Source organism: Aulostomus chinensis, chromosome 19, assembly GCF_037954235.1.
Source record: "Aulostomus chinensis isolate RoL2024-O1b breed Wild chromosome 19, RoL_Achi_v1.0, whole genome shotgun sequence".
NCBI lineage: Eukaryota > Metazoa > Chordata > Actinopteri > Syngnathiformes > Aulostomidae > Aulostomus > Aulostomus chinensis.
In genome coordinates, this window is record NC_141338.1 from 17575586 (window position 1) to 17596554 (window position 20969).

Sequence of the window (20969 nt, forward strand, 5' to 3'; positions counted from 1 at the left end):
GCGTATAACACCTCTCTCTGCAGTACTCTGACCACATCCTAGCAACACTCCGTCAGATGGAAGATAAACAATCCTGTGTGTACGACCGATCTAATGACACACACAAAAGAAAGAAGCGCTTCAAACTCTGTTACCAAAGTGTTCACACTGTCGAAGGAGGCGTTTCAAATTGTGACCTCTGGGTTTTCAGGTAGGAATACTGACTTTAGGGAGTGTTCCAGTTGAAATTTCCAACTTAGAACTTTGATATTCTCACTTCCCTCTTCAACTGGAACAAACCCCAAGACTGGAGTAAGTGCTGGTTATGGGTGAGGCTTTAGGGGCTGAAGCTGCTGAATTGGGAGCTGGGGCTTACTCTTGCCTCTTTGTACTGTTCTGGCAACCGTTCTGTCAGTCAAAGCCTCATAGTCAGAGCCGTGGAGCCCGGCCAGGGTCCTTAATGAGACAGGTTTGAGAGCAGTGTTGAATTATGCAGCATGGATTGCTCTGGTAGCTTGGATGCAACACTGTCAGTTTGGGGAGGCTGAAGAGGGTCTTGAAAGCCAAAGTCAGGCCAGCGATGGAGACATCACCTCTCCAAAAAGATGCCAGGGGTAATTTGAAGAGACAATCGCCTTTTGAAGTCATCTGAATGTTTCATTTTTGTTTGCAGTAAATTGGAGTGGCTTTTTAGTAAGGGAAGAAAAGAGAGGGGCTTGACACAGAGAGGGAACAACGATGATGATGATGATAGCTTAAGATGATTCCACGCCCCTTGCACAGAAGACGTCCCCTCAGCTGCTTCATTGAGTGTTTGTTTCAGACATTCACGATAAATCTTCAAATCACTTTTCAATGTCTACATGAATGAATGAGCAAATAAATGAACACTTTCAGAGTCCACAAAGTGCTTGGCATCAAAAGACTGCTGCTAATGCAGTTATGCTCACAAAAGCTGTTTCCTAATATATCACGTTTGTCCTGTTCTTGGCTCCTGGATTTATGTCCCCATTCATCCATCCATCTTTTATAACGAGCTCCGTCATTTTTCACTGTTTTTTTTTTTTTTTTTTGTTACCACTTCTCTCACTCACTTCAATGATTTATGAACTATTTGGTTTCACTGAATATGAGCTGGCTGTGCATGAAAAGGATGAGCTTAAAAATGCCAATTGGGGTCAAATGTTGACTTTTTAAAATGTAATTAAATCATTTGCATTTTATTTTATTTTTTTTAAGTTCCTATATAGTGTCAGATATTGCTAAACAAAAAAAGGGGGGGGGGGGGAATCGAATTAAGGTTTCGCAGCATGCAGTGAGAGTATAATATGACCAAGCATCCAGGCGGTTACACTGTCTCATCTTATCCAGTAGGAAGCCCCTGGCGGAGCATGCTAACCGTCCAGCTGCGTCTCTCCATATGCGTCTCCCATGTTTGCGTGTATTTCTTGCTAAGTGGGGGAAGCTAAAGTTCTTGACATCTCTCGCTAAATTTATTGTACCTGACAAAACAGGGATTTCAACGGAACTTGACAGCAACTCTTCACATCTGATGTTGCCGTCTCTCCTCTCAGGGAGGAGGAGCCGCTGTCATGGCAGCAGGCTTGAGCGGCGGTGAGGAAACGATTACATCTGTCACTCACAGTTTAGTCGAGATCCTTGTTTACACTGGTGGAGAAAGGCCGAGCAGTAGCGTTGGGTTGCCACTCCACGAGCCGGGATTCTAGGTCAGTGCTGTGAATGAAACTAATGGAGATTATTTAGGGATTAAATGGGAAGTGGGAGCTGAATCGATGAGGGAGATAACTAATTCCATGTGATTTTTTTATCTCGCTGTGGAAATGAATTCATCAATCTGTGAGCAGTTTATATGTCTCTGGACAGACAATGTAGCAAAGTTGGATGAAAGGACAAACATACGGTGAATGTGCTCTTTGAAAAAAATGTGATATAAAAATGTTGTAGTCCTGAAAGATCACGGTCCCGTTTACGGAACCACGTTACCCAAACCACAGCAGCCAACCCCACCACATTGGTTCACTGGCTTCTTGAACCAGTACCTGAGCCTTGGTTCTCTCTGCTGTGTCGAGCTGAACCTTTGTGTCACTGACGGAGGGAGTGTCAGACAGCTGTGTGGCGCCGTCGCTGCTGTAGAGCTAATTAGCACGGGAGTAAACAGTCAAATTCAGTCGCTCATTAAAACATGCGACAAGTAAAACAGGAACAGGGTTCACATTCATTTCAATGGCGCACACGCAGGTGACAACACTACGGGGGGGGGGGGGGCTGGAGCTGCTGGGAGAGAGGGAGAGGGGGGAGGAGGAGGTGCTGGATGTCATCATGGTGGGGTGAATGGGGATGAATCCATTGTGGAGAGCGCACAGGGCAGTTCTAAATAAGGTTCTCTAAAGGGAACCAGACCTCAGTCTCTCAGGGGAAAAGGCCTAAATGTTGTCCTGATCTAATCCAGGACTTCTGCGTACCTACTAGGGATGCCATACCAAAAAGAAAACCACAATTTCTTGGCTCAGCATGGAAACAAGAGATAGACTGTGTGTATCCTTATCAGTTCACTCACACACACACACCTGGTCATTAGTTCCACCCTCAAAAAAACTTTAGAATAGTTCTCGCTGAAAATAGAATCATTTTCCTGCTTGGGGGAATATAAAGTGCAGGCAGGAGATTCTTTCAGCAATTTTTTTTCCCTTTGCTTTTCTCTGTAGAGTCAGAGTTGAAGGACTTCTATAAAACTTTTTTAAAATAAACAACAAATTGCTCATTAATTTTTCTTTGGACGATTTTTTTTGCCTAAAGTGTACATTTCATGTCTTTCGACTGTTGAAATGGCGCGGTGTTGTTTTAGTAAATTGTTTGAAATAATTTTTTTTCAATCTCTACTATAGTAAATTGTTAGAAATGTTCCAATATCAAGTATTTTGGGACAACAAATCAAACAGAACCAAAATCGTGATCGGAACAGAATGGTGGATTTTGGGACTGTTTCAGCCCATATACGTCCAGGTGTGACTTTAACCTCTAACCTCATGATTTCAGCCCCCCCCCCCCCTTGAAAAAAACCCAATCCTATTGTCTTTCTGTCAGCATTTGTTCCCTGACGCTGGATTTCAACAGATGCTCTGCAAGAGGCTCTGATCATTTATCATATTTCTATCGAAGCAGGCTGTCTCCAACATGTTTTGGAATGAAGAGCAGTTTACACTGATAAACAGAGCTAATCTGCTTCATCTGCTTCGTCTGTGTGTGCCTCTGTGTGTGTGTGTGTGTGTGTGTGTGTGTGTGTGTGTGTGTGTGTGTGTGTGCGCGCTGTAGTTTAATCAGATTAGATTGAAAGTGGCAGCAAACCAGTTCATCAGCACAAGCTCGATTCTCCATTATGCTTTGTGTGTATTCTCAAGATTTAAAGCCAGAATGTTACGGCTCATTTCGCTAAATTCTCTATTTGTGCACCAAAAATGCGTGACATCACTGACATCACAAAGTTCTAAGCTTGCGTTTTAATTTTTGTGTGGCGCCTGAATCTGTTACAAAGGGAGAAGGATTACGATTTTAGTTGTCGACTTCTGGTTTTTCAGAAAATCCTCAGATTTAAGGCGGTTATGTACAAAAATGTAGTCAGTTTTTCTTGACATTTTTACTCAAAATGAATTAAAATGGGAACCTGGTCATGAAAATAATTCCTCAGGATGTTCTTAGACATTTTTTTTTTCTTTGTCCAGAGTCAATTAAAGGCTGCTTTAGCATGAAATCCACCAGCTACATTTAGTCAGATATTAATTCAGCGGAGCTAAAAAGGACACCCGTGTTAAACCACGTTAAGTAAATCTTTAATATAATGAGGTCAATTTCAGCCAAAGGGGTCATCCTCTTTCAGTCTATTTTTGTCAAGACTAAGAGCAGAAATGAAGTAATGTGTGAAGTACAGTGCGTACATGGAGAGGTGGGGGAGGGTTCTGCCGCTACTGCTGACTCTTCAATTTCAATAAGTGTCAAGGGGCCGTGTGCGTAATTCAATAAAGTATCTGATGTAAGGTGCCCATAGATGCAGGACTCCATCTTTAATATTTCTATTAAGTGGTTGGAGAATAGAGCTGCCTTTCTGATGGCTTTACGGGCAGATTTATGTCAGTAAAAGCTGTTATTCTAAAAAAAAAAAAGCAATTCATCTGTCGTTATTGCCTCACTCTTTCGGCCCTGGCTACATCGCGTCCTCGAATTCTTCTATCTTTTTTTCATCAGAATGTCGACTCGGTGGAATCGATGGACGCCTATCCTGGTTGGTTAGCTTTTAGTTGCGTCATATGCTGTTCACTTGTCTTTCAGTATTTCAGGATGAAAGAAACGACCCGGTTTGTCAGCACACGCTGGCACAACCGTGGGCTGAACTTTAGCTCAAACTGCTTTTCACTATTTTTGTTCTTTTCTGTCAACTTTTGTGCAAATTGTAATTCAGAGACGGCGTCATTCCTTTGCTGTTACATCTTGATTTGAGTGGCTTTTCATGTTTCACTGTCCTCGTCCCTCTGAGTGAGAAAGTAATGGGAGTTTTCAAGCCCCCTGCTGAGGGCGATCAAACCCTCAGGTCAGTGAGTGGAGATGTAGAAAGGAAGGTTAACATTGGCCAGTCATGAGTAATGCATTTACAAAAGAAGTGAGATGGGAAGAAATGCCACAGTATCTTAAAAGGAGAATGTGAGATTTAGGCAGACAGATAAAGAGGATGAACAGACTGAAAGGAAGTGACTCTGGGGGAGGCGACGTCCTCAGAAGCTCGAGCACCAAGGGGTCCCCGACCACAAGTTCTGCAGACTGAATTGCGGCCATGAGATTCTTACAAAAAGGAAGGGAAAAAAAAGACGGCGAGGTCAAATGAGAACACTGAGCACACGTATGGAGCGTGTCGACATTCTTTAGAGGGAAGATGCAGCCAGTGGAGGAACAGAACATTTGTTGTACTTGAGTGCAAAGCTGGTGGATTTGAACTTGTTTTTTTTTTCCCCGTGCCACCTCGTCTCTGTTACATTTCAAACGGAAATATTGGACAGCTTTAGTCGCCAGTATTATAAACCAAGATTTCTGCACGTCACATACAAGAAAAGAAGAATTCACATGGTTTTTTAAGTTTTTTTCCGTTGGCAGGATTACATTAAAACTATGAGATAAATTTTCACTAAACTTCCTGGAGACATGTAACCTGCGCCAAGACGGAACCCATGACATTTTGTGGCAGATGCATTGAATTAAGAACCATAAATTACATCCCCGGGCAATGCTGTGTAATCAAAAGTAGTCCAAACAGGCAGAAACCCACTGGATCTGACAACGCTGGATAGAGGTGTGTCCGCTAGCTGTAAATTAAACTGCTCGACAGTCTCATCGAGTATATGACTTTAATGATGAATCCATTTGTCTCAAATTAATTTGCAACTTTTAATTAGACTCGTTCAGAATCAGAAACATTTCACGCTTCAGGGTCCACAACTGTGAAGGTCTCCCACGCTAATTGATTTGTTATATTCTTTTTTAAAAGTTTGTGTGATTGTTTGAATGAATTCGGTGAAGGTGTCACTTTGGGCACTGGATGATCAACAATTTTTTTTCAAAACCAAATTTTTTTTTTTTTTTAAATTAGAAAAAAACATGATGAAGAAAATATTTCCGAGACGATTCCATGAATGACAACAATCACGAGTTGCCGTTGCAATTAGCTCCACTTCATCCACGACAACATCAAAACCACTCATGAATACATGAGTAATAGTCATAACCTCATTGTACATACGAGTGCAGCACTTCTAAATCTGCGTTTCATTGAATATTCTTGCCCGTATTTACTCAGGTAACATTTTCAGTATAGTTTAAGTACTTTCAAAGTACATTCATAGCGTGGCGTTACTTGTGAATACGTCTCCATTCATGATAAACCCTGCGTCTATTTTCTCTGCAGCCCTCCCTCCAGCCTCTGTGGTCAACCTGCAGGCGTTTTCCGGCTCAGTGCTTCTTTGTTGTTAAATAGATTATTCATGTTATTCTTGGACAGTCACTGGTTTGATCCCTGGCTCATCTGGACGCTGTGTCCTTGAGCAAGACTCCCGACGTGCAGGCTGGCACCCTGCATGGCAGCTTCTGCACAGGCATGAATGTGTGTCAGTGGGTGAATGAAGCCGTGCTGTACAGCACTTTGCCTGCTATTAAGGATGAGAAAGGGCATCGATCATTTAATATACCCGGGTCAAGTAGGATCGTATAGATTATACATTAGGCGTTAAAAAATAGAAATGAAGATTTACAGCTAGAGGGACGCATCAGCATATTGTGTTTTGCTTCTTCTGTCCTTCTATTTTTCATGATCTAATCCATCGTATCAAAAAAGTGGATTCTCGTTCTGAATTCTGAACACATCAGATTAAAGAAGTTAATCTTGATTGAGGAATGGAGGCTCAGTGAAGGTCAAGTGCAATATTTCTCTCATAGACAAAGTAGTGATGTGAGCGCGGTGGAACGTAGCGATGACAACTGAGGAAAAGGTGAAGAAAACCAATATTCTCAGAGGTCTGATAATTAAAGTTTCCCCGGAAGGTTTGGTACTTTCATATTTTGACAATAATTATAGTAAAAAGTAATGCACAAACAATAAGGAAATGTGCTCTACATTGGAGAAATGCTAACACGCCACCGCTTCCTGATAAGTTGCTTGTTTACAAGGGTTTATAAGTATTAATGAAAGGATTTATGAATATTCAGACATTGGCATTTAATCATTGAAATGTCGGTGTTGTCTGTTGCAAGTTTTATTACCACTCTATCAAAATGTATTTTATTTGTTGCGTTCCTCTTTAATGTTTACATTATCAATTTAGCACGACTTCAGGTTTTTATGTATTTTAGGTCATGTTTATTTTTCAGTTTGTAGCACTTGGATCTCTCTACCATCCGTGCTTTTTATGTCTTAACAGTAGGCAACATCAAGTTTTGTACATTTATGCACATTTTTTGTTGTGTTTAACAATACCTTTTTTCAAAAAGTGAATGTGCCACACTCTCACTGTCTTCACGGAAGAAAGTCACGGGTGCCTCCTGTTCGTATGATCAACTGTAGTATGTACATCCGCTGGGCTACGAGCTGAAGCCATGTTCACTTCTACTGACAGACAGTATTTATCCTGTAGAGATGCCAACTCTGCCAGTGGATGAGGTTTATAATTTAGGCCAATCTATCAGCAGGTGCCAAAGTGAAGCACCTTCAAAAAGTAAAAGTCTGGAAATGACTGCATTCCAGAAAAATGTGTAATCTTTTGTCGCTGCTGCAAATAGCTGATGCCAGTTTGAGGGAATAGAGCATCCCTATGCATCGGCTCCCTATCTTTTACACACCCTCTTCCAAATGTGTGTGCTTAAGCTGGTTCACTTAAGCGGTTAAAATCCCTTAATAGCTTATTTACATCCTCTTGATCTGATGTCATGAACTTCCAGGAAGAGCAGGATGACAGCGCTGTCACCTCAGAGCACCTCAGCGCCCCAGAGAATAAGATGCCGGAGGACGTGTTATTTAGCCATCGACGATTTAACATCCTGCTGTCAGATCACCAGGTGGAAGATTTCTCCTGCTATTATCTTAGCGAGCTTAGATGTCCACAACAAACCAACCGCATCATGGCAGTGACACCTCGTGGCAGGTCCTCTGTGTACAGTCCTGTCACGCGAACGGCTAAGTGACCATGTCACATTAGCTTGGAGCCACCTTATCATGTCATTGTTTTTCAGCGTAACCGCCTGGAGCTCACGGCTTTGTTTGGCACTGAGGGAGTTAATTTGAGGTTGCTGACAGGCTGGTGATGGATTCTGTCTGAACCCCCCCCCCCCCATCATCCATGGGTTCAGTCCCTAAAAGCCTGGCTTTACACAGACTGTACTTCTTCATCATGTGTTTACATGATTGTGCTTTTCCAATCAACAGGTTTATTTCATTAAATCAAGCTCCTAACTTGTTATATCTAAATGGAAATGTATCTTATTCCATTCTGCATTCCTTACAGTTCTCTTTAATTGATTCGCAGTGATTACTATCCCCAGTATGCTTTCTTATTCTTCCCTTCCATCATGTCTCTTTTCAGCTTTACCACCATACTTTAGCAATACCACTTATTAGAAAAAGCTGATTACTGTTGTATAATTATTGGTTTTTATATCAGTGTATCCCCGCCCCCTTAAATCATCTAAAAATCTGACTCGTCCTTTCATCGTGTTTTCTTCTAGTAACCTCCCACAGCTTGAGGCCAACTCATATATCCCTGGAAATTCACCCGTCTGCTCTTCTTTCCTTCCTACTTCCTCCTCCAGACCTCTCCTTGCTCCATGTCACATCTTTCTTTTGTCTCCCCTCTGCAATATATGTTTTCACTCCTTTTTCTCTCCCTCACCTGCACCTCCTGCCCTGCCTGCTTCCTCCTAACCCCCGGGGTTTCTTGCATCCTCCCCCTCTCACTCTGCCTGAAGAACCAAGTCTTCCATCTGCTGTTTCTGCGCTTCACATTTCTAATATAAATTATTGAAAATAATAGATATTGCGCACCTAGAATGATACAAAGAAGCACAGTTGATGCATTTAAATGCTTTTGTGGTGCACTGAGCCAGGTCCTGAAGATGCAGCTTGCAGAAATTTGATTAGCACAATGAAGGTGTTCTTGTCCTTGACTAAACAGAATAAATTTGTATGTTTGTGTGGATAATTGAGTGCACACACGTGTCTGGAGTAACATGCATGTCTTTGAGGCAAAATGTACAGATATAAGAGCAATGATTTAACCAAGACAGACCTGATCCTCTCAATACGTACACCAAGCTACATTTTTTTAGTCCCAAAACAAATGAGACTTATAGTTTCAGGTATCAACTAGCCAAGTAATAACCTTGTAGCAGAGTTTAAAGTGGAGCTTTTTCTCTCCCTGTGTTTGTGTGGGGGAGAGTAGGATCTTTGGACCTCAATCATGAAAGCAGATTTGTTTCGTGAGACATTTTTTTTGGGGCCTTCAGTTGGGTCTTGTACACAGGAATGAGAGCCTGATGGCTTTTTGTGACTCCTTACACGAGTATCTGTTGTGTGTCCCTTGTAACATTCAAGTATTTGACGCCTGGGTGATTGCCAGGTACAGGAGGTGGATGTCGGGGGCAGGGAATTAGGCGGCCATCAGGCTGTTGCTTCCTGTCTCTGGGGTCGGGCTGGGGGCCCATGGGGGGAGCGTTTGATGAATGAGGTCCATTATTTCACGTTTAACGCAACAACAGGCTTGAGTTAAACTTTGTTCTTCTAAGACTGCAAGAACAAAAGCATGCATGCAAACATACTGGATGTTATTAATTTAAAATCAAGTCTAAAAATAACAGGATTTTAACAAATTAGAGAGAAATGTACAAACTTTATTTATCACAAGTCACAAGAAGCAGAAACAAGTCTGACTGTCATTCATGCCTGATAAAACTTCTTTTCATTGGACTAATATCTAATATCAGTGCCTGATCAATGCATCTCAGAAAGTAAATGATAAAGACAAGAGCAGCCTTTCCTCTCCTGTTCTTTGGATGGAATCATTAACAACCTGATTTACCTGTGACACTGACACCATCTCCCCCCGTACTCTTCTGATATCCCAGAACCAGCCACAAATCCTCTTCCTTTAGTCCACCGATGTTAAAAAAAAGTACATCTTGTTGTTATTTGCTTGTTCGCTTTTATTTGTGTACACTGAGTTATGAAAGAGCCACATCTGTAACAAGAATTCTTTAAAAAAAAAATCTCTATCTCGCTTTTTTGGCTGGTTCATCTGTACCCAGCCGAAAGTCCACTATGGTAGTGTGTGTACGTGTGCATGTTTGTGTATGAGTGAAACAGTGCGTGTGGGTGGGTGGGTGGGGTTTGAGGGAATGTTTTTATTTTCTGTCTGTGTACAACACTTTGAGTTACATGTATGTATGAAAAGCACTGATTGAGATTGACTCCAGCTTCCTCCCACAGTCCAAAGACATCAAGAGAGGACGAGGCTGATTGACACTCTAAATTGACCGTAGGTGTGACTGTGAGTGTGAATGGTTGTCTGTCTCTATGTATTGGCCTATATATGGTCACCTGAAGGCAGCTGGGATAGGCTCCGCCCCCCCCCCCCCCCAACCCCAAACAGGATATGCAGTATAGAAAATGGATGGATGGACGGACTTTGGTCAGAGCATCAAGGGCAGAGTTCAGTTGAAGCACCACTGTCAGAGGCACTGATGAGCTCATGCAGGACATCTTTACCCAGACCTCAAAAGATTTCAGCCTTTGAGCGGGGGTGAAATTTGGGGTCATCTGATGAGTTCAGAGTCCCATCAAGTCACTCCTCTCATCCTCAAGTGAGGATGATAAAGAGCTTTCAGCTTCCCCTGATTCAGAGCCCTCCTTGATGGAGTCTGCAGCAGCAGACACCAGAACCACTGACAGCGGTGCCCCTGGAGGAAGTGGATATCAACACTGGAGAAGAAGGTGGAACCAACATTTCACACATGCAGTGCAGGTTCTATGTTTTTGAGAAAATGTCTCAGTCGTGGATTAACAAGGGGGGAGGTTTACTGAGGCTCAGTGACATCACCGATGATGGAACCCAACACCCCTGTGGAGTGATCGGACCCCTCAGAAGCCGGGTGATCCTCAACATGAGGCTTTGGCCCCAGATGCAGGTGGACAAGGCCAGCGAGAAGAGAGTACAACTCACTGCCACGGACGCAGAGGACCAGAAGGTCGAGGTCTTCCTGATATGAGGCGGCTCTCAAGACATCAATCAGCTGGCTACAGCGTTACATTGCCGAATCTCAGCCCTTAATATCACAGTGGAGCAGAATTCTAATTACAACAGCAAGGCCGATTAGTAAAAGGACTCCAGGGACGCCCCTTGACCATCATGGCCCCCCAGACTAGTTAGTAGTTTTGGCGAGTAGAAGTCAGCTCCAGAGGATAACCTCCTGTGTGATGGAGCGTCTCAATAACTTGTGCAGTTCATCTTCTCTATAATTAGCTTCAGATATGGACTCCTCTCTTTCCTCCCTCTCTTGTTTTTTGTATTTTATTAGTTTTCCACATATTTGTCATACTTTAACTGGTAAACAGAGTTGAATTTTTAAAATGCAAAAAAAAAATTCCCATTAAATTCATTTACTAAACATCAAATTTACACTTAAGAACACCCAAATAAACGAATGACCTCTACTGTCTCAACCACTAACACACACACACACACACACACACACACACACACACACACACACACACACACACAGAGAAATGTATGAATGCATTTATGGTTAGAGATGCATTTCGCACCATTTCTCTTTAACGGTGCATTATCATTAATTCCTATTTGACTCTATAAAGTCATTAAGTGCACTTGACATGCTGTGAAATGTCCTCAACATGAGTGAAACATAATAACCTTTACCACTGCAGACTTTTAAAGACAATTTTTTACTCAAGACAATTAAGGCACGAGTCTACATCAATGCGGCTGATTATGTTCCTGACATATTCTTCATTTGAAAAGATATAACCTTTTTACTGATTTGCATTTGGAATCCACATTAGAATGAAAACTTCACTTGTAACTTCAAATGTCTTTGTGATAACATTTCAATGCAACTTTTAGAAGCGCATTGTCTTTTTCTCATTTCCTTCGACTGCCCGCTTCACAAAATAAACTGTTTTGGCTTTTAGCCAGACGTGGCTTCACTTGCCAGAGTGAGCACAGGAAAAGTCTGGCTTCTCTCTTCATGCTCTACCTCCTAAGGGTCCTGATGAAGTTACCAGACTGCTCTCACATCAGAGAGGTGGAGCGCTCACTGACGGGAGTACTGCAATTACAAGTCTGGAGTGCAGTACCAGCACCAGCATTACCTCCAGTGGTTTTGTGTTGGTCACCCTGATCAATAAAGGGATTAACTCAAAGACTGCTGTCCAACATATTTCTATTTCCTCTTTTTTATCTTTTCTCCGATAGATTATCCCCATATGTTGTAGGTAATTTAAATTCGGAAAGATCAGGAAATATGGAAATCACTGGAACTATCTGATTCATGTAGTCATTGTGTATTCTCACCAGCAAAGATCCACTATACGCCGTCACTCCCCAGCCAGAGAGAATTCCTCACCCAGAACATGCCCATGGGCCACATGATAAAGTTCATCATAACCTACCACACAGTGAGTATCAAGAGTGAAAACCCAGCTGACAAATGTGAATATTAACAACGTTACCAGGATATCACAGAAACCTTCATTTAAATACTGACTTTTGTTTTAAGCTGCTATTTCCCTCTCCAAAGGGCTGACGCGTGTTTTATCTAAATAATGCTAAAGACCTGATCTTCGCGTACATTGATTTATGGAGTAGAAACAGACTCTCCTTAGGGTCATACTTACTTGAGGGTTTTGTACAGCCATTTTAATTGCCAGAGCACAGAAGAAAAAAAATGTGCTAGATTCCAAGAAAGGGAAAAAAAAAAACCCTGACAAATTCTTCATGCTTGTCAGATTTGATTTTTAACTACTGTAATACAGGCAGGGGCCTGGTTCACAAAAGCAATTTGAAAGCACAGGTTGTAAAATGGTGGCAATGTCACATTTCAGCGGCTTGCAAGTAGCGATGTGGATGTTATCAGACCATTAAATGGCCACTTTCAGCTGTCATCAGGGGCATAGAATTCTAGTTATATGGTCCCTTCACCACTCTCTGAAACTGTCCTCTCATGTATGCCCTCTAGAGGCGGTAGTAATTATGACCACATGCGAATGAGGAGTTTCACATTTTTAGCATGACTGTATCTTGTAAACTACAGCCGTCCCCTAACTCTTACCGTGTGGTAAGAGGTGGTAAACGTGACAACAGCTGTGAGCTAACTTTACACTTAACACTTGAACCCGAGTCACAGTGTGAATGTTAACTTTAACCAAGCTTTTTTTTTTGGTGCCAGATATTGTGTCCACATATTTTTTTCCAGTGCTTGACTTCTGATTTGTGTGTAAGTAAAAAAAAAAAAATTCTTTCAGATACATCATAACATCATAAATTTTAGAAATGTTCTTTATTCATATGCTTTATATTTGATCAGAACAATTTATCAATGAACAAAGATCAGTGGAATTTATTTTGATAGAGCAGAAAGTAAACTCAATAATACTAATAATAAGATAAACAAACAGTAATGCTCAGTATACATGAAAATAACGTAAAAACATCAGAAATAATATTGACAGGATTACAAACCAGATTATTAAAGATGAAAATAAGAGTAAAGAGTTTAGAATCCAGATTTAGTGAGAACTCTAGACTTCATCTACATCATATATGTTTAGCTACCACATAATGAAGTGAAGCTCAGGATGGTTCAGCACTGAGGTGCTTCCATGCTTCAGATGGCTTTCAATTTAAGAGAGGGAAGTGTAGAAGACACAACAAGGGTTCCTTTAAAACAGGGGTGTCCAAACTGGTCCAGTAAGGGCCGGTGTGGCTGCAGGTTTTCATTCCACCCGAGCAAAAGCAACACCTGATTCTACTTAAATCAACTAAGCTGTGTCCACACAGCTCATTTGTTGGATCAGGTGTTGCTTTTGCTCGGTTGGAATGAAAACCTGCAGCCACACCGGCCCTTACTGGACCAGTTTGACACCCCTGCTTTAAAAGGACGTCACGATCAAGCGGTAATCCCCAAAGACAGCGAACAGACTTTTAACTCTTTGCGTTGTCTAAGATTGATCAAATTGCATCTAATTGACTTTCATTGAAACCTACAAGGAAAGGAAATAATCACCTGCAAATGTCAGCAGATGCCCCATTGGTAGGAAAAACAATACAAAAAAGCATTGAAATTTGGCATTTTCAGCATAAACAGTTAAGCCTACCTTCCTGCTTTGAATTATCTACCACAATTCTACAAGCACCAGCTTGTCCCTCTCAGGGTCAAGTCCTTGGAGGCAGCCTCAAGCTGGGCCTCACATCTGTCTCCTCACATACCTGTGACATGCAGAGTAAAATGGCCACTGTATTTGAATACGCACCGCATACTCTGGGAATTATGGTAGGTATTTAGGTTTAGATTAAAAGAATCAAAATCACCCATTCCTGTTGTCAAAGAGCTGGTGCCTTGGCAGGGGATGAGGTGAATGTTTGAACTGGTTCTTTGTGCACAATGTTTAAATGCGTTACATGCAGAGTGGAATGGGGTGGGGGTGGGGGTTGGGTTGTTCAGGGGTGTCAGGCTACAGATGGCCTGCCTAGTAGGGAAATATGTTTGCCTATACCTCAATAAGGCCCAAATTTAATTATGCCATCCTTGTCAGGAGGGTTGCCAAGTTAGCCACGACTAGCAGGATCTGGAATGTTGAAGCTGCTTGCAGAAAACCACTCTTGTCTAGCATGATCTGGATTGCCTAAAATCCAGGACCTGCTTCTTGTGCTTGGTGTCTCCTGGGGTCTAAGGCCAAGGGTATGCCAGCATACCTCATCACTTAAATGAGGGATTTTGTTAAAACGCAGCTTTTTGATGACCCAGACTACTCTGACAACGCTTTTGAGCTAAATCAACAACTCTCCTTTATTTTAAATGTGAAACTTTTGGCTTCATATTCTGCACCGAGACCCCTCGGATCAGAGGATCAAATGGAGTTAGGAGTTCTGAAATGTAAAGTGAAGTAAGGTCATGAAGGAATTTTACAGTAATCCACAGAGTCTCCAACTGAATTCTGTAAGCAATGGCCAGCACTGGCGTGATGTGTTTGCTAGAAGTTCTTCTGCTGCACTACTGCATCATTTACACAGGTAAATAATTAAATGTAGTATTAGTGGGAGGAAATGAGGGCGTGGATGAAGTTGTTCCACTGGGTTTTTTTGGGGGAGAACTGTTAAATCTTCTGCATTACTGCTGATGTGTAGCAGGACTGAATGAGGCTCGTGGGACTTCTGTCCTCCAAAGTGTTTTTTCCTCAGGCCGGCATTCTGTCTAGAACAGGCAGGATGACATGATGCTGAGCATCTTGTGTCTGTGCCTTGCATTGTATTGTTGTAGTCCAAGGGGGGTGTGTGTGTGCGTGTGTGTGTGTGTGTGTGTGTGTGTGTGTGTGGGTTGGGATGACAATTTTACACACATGATCAGTAACAATACCCAGGTTTTGGTGTGTGTGTGTGTGTTACGCTGCAGAAGGTTGGGAGCCATTAACAGCTGTGAGGCAATTGTGCAGAGAATCCTGCTTGTTGCACATTTCAATGCTAACGGAGACAAACAAGTGGGAGTCGTTGCTGTAACATAGGACACAACAGTGAATTCTCAAAAACACGATTGGGGGGAGCAAACACAATTGGTCCAAGGACTGAGCCCTGTGGGACCCCCATATGACGTTGGAGCAGTTGGAGTGAAACGTATGTATTTAGAGACATACAAGGTATATAGCCTGTATATACACTCTAGGAGGATATAGACATATATATTCATAAACATCCCTACATGCACACAAAATGTGATTTTAAAAGTTAGCAGTAACACAAATTATACTGTAAGAGTCAAATTAATATATGCATCAACAAAAATGTTGTCCCGAAGCTAAGTGGTATTTGGTGCTCTTTCAAAACATCTGACGTTGCCCAAAAGCCTTGGTTGTTGGCACATTGGAGTTATTTACTATTACATGAGGCAGCAACATCGCAACCAGATACAGAGTGTGTGCGAGAGGCACAATGTTTAATATTTCATAAGAAATTTGTACTACAGTTGTAGTTCTCATGCCATCTTAGGAAATACCATATGGGCTTCAACGAAATGTTGAAATGATAAAATCTGCCCCCTAGAAATGCTTTCAAATTAATGTAAAACATGAGACAAGTATACTTTGCATATGAATATGCAATGATAGTACAGTATACAGCATTTGTCAATTTTATATATATATACATATATATGTATAGTATATTTCATTTGGTTCAAGATCAATCAAGATGCACTTAATTAAATCTTGCAGAGATAATTTGCTTCTCAAATAAAATCTCAACTCCCAAAAAGAAACAGGTTTTATATCGCAGGGCTGGGGATGAGTTATTAAGACTCAGCCTGAGGAATAAAGCTGCTCTGTAGTGTGGTGGCCCACAGCCGATACAGGGACAGGTCTGAAAGGCTGCTGTCTCCAAGAATCCTTCAGGCTCTGAACAGGCACCTCACCACTATCACAGGTGCCGGTAGGTTATTCCTCTTAGCCGTTTCAATCACCTGCGGCAGAGCCTTCTTGCCCTGCACCATCGTCACATCATGCCAGTGATTAGTGTGTCCAGTCAGGATGTACTTTAACTGCTGATGACCTCCCTGGTGATTTGTTCGGGCAGATAATAGTGTTCACATCAAACACTAAGAGCTTTGCAAAGACCACTCTACACCTCCCATCATCCTTTTGGAGTCCCATACCCTTATGACATGGAACACCATCCACCCATCAAGTCCAACAGTCTGATCTGGAATACTTTGATGGAACCAGGTCTCGGCGAAGATAAGGAGGCAACAGCGTTTGGCTTGTTGTTGCTGATCCAGCTTGAGTCAAACCTCCTCTGATGAATATGTCTCAGGAGAAGGAGAGGTGGTAGAACAGATCCCTGTAAGCTCCGTAATGTCAGAGCTGATCAAAGCCCTTCTCCTCCTCTTCAATCCCATCACCGACACCAATGCCCAGTCCTGATGGTCTGGCTGGCAGAATGCTGCCTTCATTGCCTCAAGGCTTGCTGGACACAATCCCATCTCCACGCTTCCCTTCGAATGATGTTGTATTTGTCATAAGCGCCGTATGTACTTGCTCCAGTTTTGGCAAATTAAATCAACAGCAGCAAACAACAGCATATAAAATGCATGTATCTGCATAGATCGACGTCGCCCAGCAACCACCACCAGTTTCAGGGACTATTTATGAACTAGAATTGAAATCTCCAAGGGTAGCTGTGGAGCTGTGAAAGACTTTCTGTCAGTATACCAGTTCTGACATTAATAGTAAGAAACACTCCTTTGGCACCGAGGTAAGATTGAAACAAGAACTGTTTTTGTTTCATGTGAAAAAAGAGGTAAATTATAAGGTGAGACCTCAATTAAACTTCATTTATTTGTTGTCGGTGTCTTCCGACGGACTCAGTGGTATCACACGGTTATGATCCATGTTGGCGTTTTTATTTTAAGATCATTTTGTGATGATATTTTATCTTTTTTTTGTTGAATAATTTGACAAAATTGGAGAGTACATTATCAAAAAAACTAAAGGAAATCAGTTCAGTGGAGGCTGTCTGAACAGATATTAAATGTGTGAGCTGTAAGATTTGTGACTACTTTCATGGCTCTGCTGTATTTCAGGAACAAAGATTTGTAACCGTCTCAATCAATCTGGAGCTAAGTTTCCATTTCCTCTCAGCTTCACAGCAGGCCCGTTGTAATTGACTTACGAACATTTGCGCCAACGTTTCTCCACGGGGTTGTAATTCTGATATAGAGAGTATTCTAATTCTCACTGGTGGAGCAATGTCTATGATTTCCAGCTAATCGTAGTTAAAAGCAGGGGCAAGATGATCCCAGTTAACATCAGAGGATGATGATGAATATGACAGAAACAGTTGCTGAAGGTCTAAGTGGAGTTGTCATTGTATTGCTTGCATCATTGCCTTCTTCCACCAGTGTTTAATGAAAACACTGCGAAGATCAGAAATAGCACAGTCTCGCATAGTATTCATCCTGGCATCAGTATCCAAGGACATAACAAGATCAGGAGAATGGCCACAATGAGTGGGTGGGCTGCATAACGTAATCAAACATCCTTGGGTGAGGACTGATGCCAGGGACTCTCACAGTGTTAGCTCCCACATCAGTGCAGGCATGAACAGCAACGGCAGACGGGCGTCAGCTGGGAGGCAACAATGTGAAGCTTATGAGCTCTTCTGTGGTGTGGGTGAGTCCTCTGCCTGTCTTTTCTACTTTCAAAGTCCTGAAAGGGGCTGTTTATGCCATTGTTCCTGTGCATCTAATCACAAAATCCCACACAGTTTCTCTATAGAAAATAATCAGAGTCCAAATATCTGATAGGGCTGCAACTAACGACTATTTCATAGTCGACTAGTCACCGACTATTGAAACGATTAGTCAACTAATCGGATAATTATTAATTTTTTCTTAAATTTAGCATGAAGTTGATTTAATTATGTGGCAAATGATAATAAACAAGAAAGATGGGTACAATGAAAAATACATCTTTTATTGAACATACTGCAGATTCGTACAAAAATTAAATAAAAATGTCCAATCTAAAACCAATTAGGCCCAGTGTTCGGACTGCATGCATTTAATTTAAAATGCGTTTGTCAGGCACAGTCTGGCATAACGCTCAAGCTCTCTTTTAAAGCGAATACGCTTATAAAACGTACAATGTGTGTCATAAAACCGTACTGGCTTGAATGTTACTTGAATCTTACCGAGGCGAGTCAGACTCCGTTTCCTTCAACTGCCCGACGGGCTTCTTCAAATGTTCCTGCATCACCGAGGTCCTGCCATGACACGCAAGGTCTGCTTTGCAAACTTTCCAAGTAGTCTTTTCATTCGCCGTATCCAGGCTAAAGTGCTCCCAAACTTTAGAAGTTTTGGTGCGCGTACCTGATGTTGACGCCACCATTTCTCTATGTTACTGCTCAGAGAAGAGACGCTAGTGCGCATGAGCGACTCTCAGCAGAGATTATGATCAAGTGAGATGCCTCACTCTGTTGGAAAAACGCGTCTGGCGACAATAGAATTCATTATCGACTATTTATATTATAGATTTTTGTCGACAACGTCGGCTAATCGTTGCAGCCCGAATATCTGATGCACAGAATCTCCCCCTGGGCTGCACGGTGGTGCAGTGGTCAGCACTGTGGCCTCACAGCCAGAAGGTTCCAGGTTTGAGCCCCGGCTCCATCACAGGATCTTTCTGTGTGGAGTCTCCATGTTCTCCCTGTTCCTGTGTGGGTTCTCTCTGGTACTCCAGCTTCCTCCCACAGTCCAAAGACATCAAGAGGGGACGAGGCTGATTGATACTCTAAATTGACCGTAGGTGTGACTGTGAGTGTGAATGGTTGTCTGTCTCTATGTGTTGGTCCTGTGATGGACTGGTGACCTGTCCAGGGTGAACCCCGCCTCTCATCTGAAGGCTGCTGGGATAGGCTCCAGCCCCCCCCCCGTGACCCTTAACAGGATAAGAAGTAGAAAATGGATGGATGGAGGCTAACCTAGTGTATGCAGCCCCAGCGGAAGGTGATCCTTAACCACAAACTGACATCCACTCACTCAGTTGGAGCTAATGTCCACATAATGATACTGAAATATCAGTGCACAGTAGGAGGAAACCTTTGATAAACACCTAAAAAGGGGTGGATATGGTAGCTACGGGCCGATCCAGAAGCCCAGCAGATAAAATGAGCTGACTGAGTCAGATCCACTGTGTTGTAGATCTCATCGATTTTTGTGTGAATTAAAAAAAAAAGCCTCAAAGCATGTCAATTAATCTTTCAGTTAAATCAAAAGGTTATCTTGAACCCTGATCTAAATAATGTTTATTATAAGGCTAATCTCTGTGTTACCAACACTAATTTAAGCCAGTGAAACACCACAGTTTATCAGCTAATGCAGTGCACACATGCTCCTTGCTAGAATGCAGCTTGTGGGTCTGAACTGGATGACCTCTCATTACAGCTCTGAAACGGCGTCAGCAGCATCATAGCCGTCTACCCACTCTTTGTTTTTATACAATCACTTTCCCTTTCCTGGCAGGCCACCTGCTGGTTCCTAACCTGGCAGGCATGTTTACTGGATTGACTCCCTCTGATGTTCGTTCACCCCATAGGGGAAAAGTCGATCCAATGAAATATTTACAATGTAGAATGAAAAAACAAAAGTAAACAAGGTTATAAGGGCATCAGGTTTGACCAAAAAAAAGCAAAACGAAAGATTAGAAGTGGATGCACTAAATGAAAAATGAAGTAAATCCTTTTTTATTCAAAGTTAATATAGAAACTAATCACATAAAGGAATTACAATGCCACATGTTATCAATTACTGCCTATATTTATTTTCAGTCGTGTTTCTTGGTAAAATGAATAGATTGTGGTTTTCATTTCTTCATCATTTTAGGTCCTCCATTCTGGAACCACAGGTATCACATGCATCTCGTTGTTTTGGATGTTGTTCACGATTCTGCCTCAGAAGAAATGTTCCCCTTAAATGTTTCCTTTATTCGTTCCACGTGTTCATGCTTCACTGAATATTTTGTAAAGAAAATATATTCTTTTTAAACAGAATGAACCTAACTCATCCATCCAACATGGACCTCATGTTTTAGTCCCACATTAGAAAGTTTAATGGACACAGTGAATTGGAATAATGGGACTTAATTCATGACTTGGTCTCCATTCAGTTCAGAATGGACGATCCTCCCCTAATGTTCAAGCTGAAAGCTAAAAGTACTTCATGACAGTGTTAAATTATTAACAGAAACAGTGTTAAATTATTAACAGAAACATCCATATCTAATGTAAATATTCATAATGTATATAAGATTCTTGCAACCCCAATTAAAAAGGCTTCCTGTGCTCTGACCAATGCAGAGACATGTCAAAGCTAAAACTGTCCAGAGACAAGCGTGGGTCTCGCAGTAAAAAAACTGCCGGGTTCTCACATATCACATTTTTTCCTTTGCTCATGTTCTGATTGAATCTTGCTCAAGCAGTCCCCGTTAAAATAACAACTCATCTGCACCCAGCAACACAGAGCACCAGTCTGGTTTACAGCCACATGAGTGAAGCCATGTCATACGTGGCTCACTGAAGCCTGACGTACACGCACAGGCGTCAAAAGGACAAAACGCTCATTGAGCGAGGGATTGGGCTCAATAACTTATAAGCTACAGC

General features: G+C 42.0%; 2 protein-coding genes across 5 annotated transcripts in view; one reads left to right on the top strand and one right to left on the bottom strand.

Annotated features, from left to right (window-relative positions):
• Positions 1-20969, bottom strand: part of vsig8a (V-set and immunoglobulin domain containing 8a) — a 70350-nt gene that overhangs the window by 29665 nt on the left and 19716 nt on the right. The window lies entirely within an intron of this gene.
• The window catches only part of LOC147244249 (putative flavin-containing monoamine oxidase A), a 57355-nt gene that overhangs the window by 9886 nt on the left and 26500 nt on the right, over positions 1-20969 (top strand). The window contains exon 8 of the mRNA XM_086187843.1: positions 12123-12223. Coding sequence (XP_086043969.1) covers positions 12123-12223 — 101 coding nt within the window. The remainder of the gene's footprint in view (positions 1-12122; positions 12224-20969) is intronic.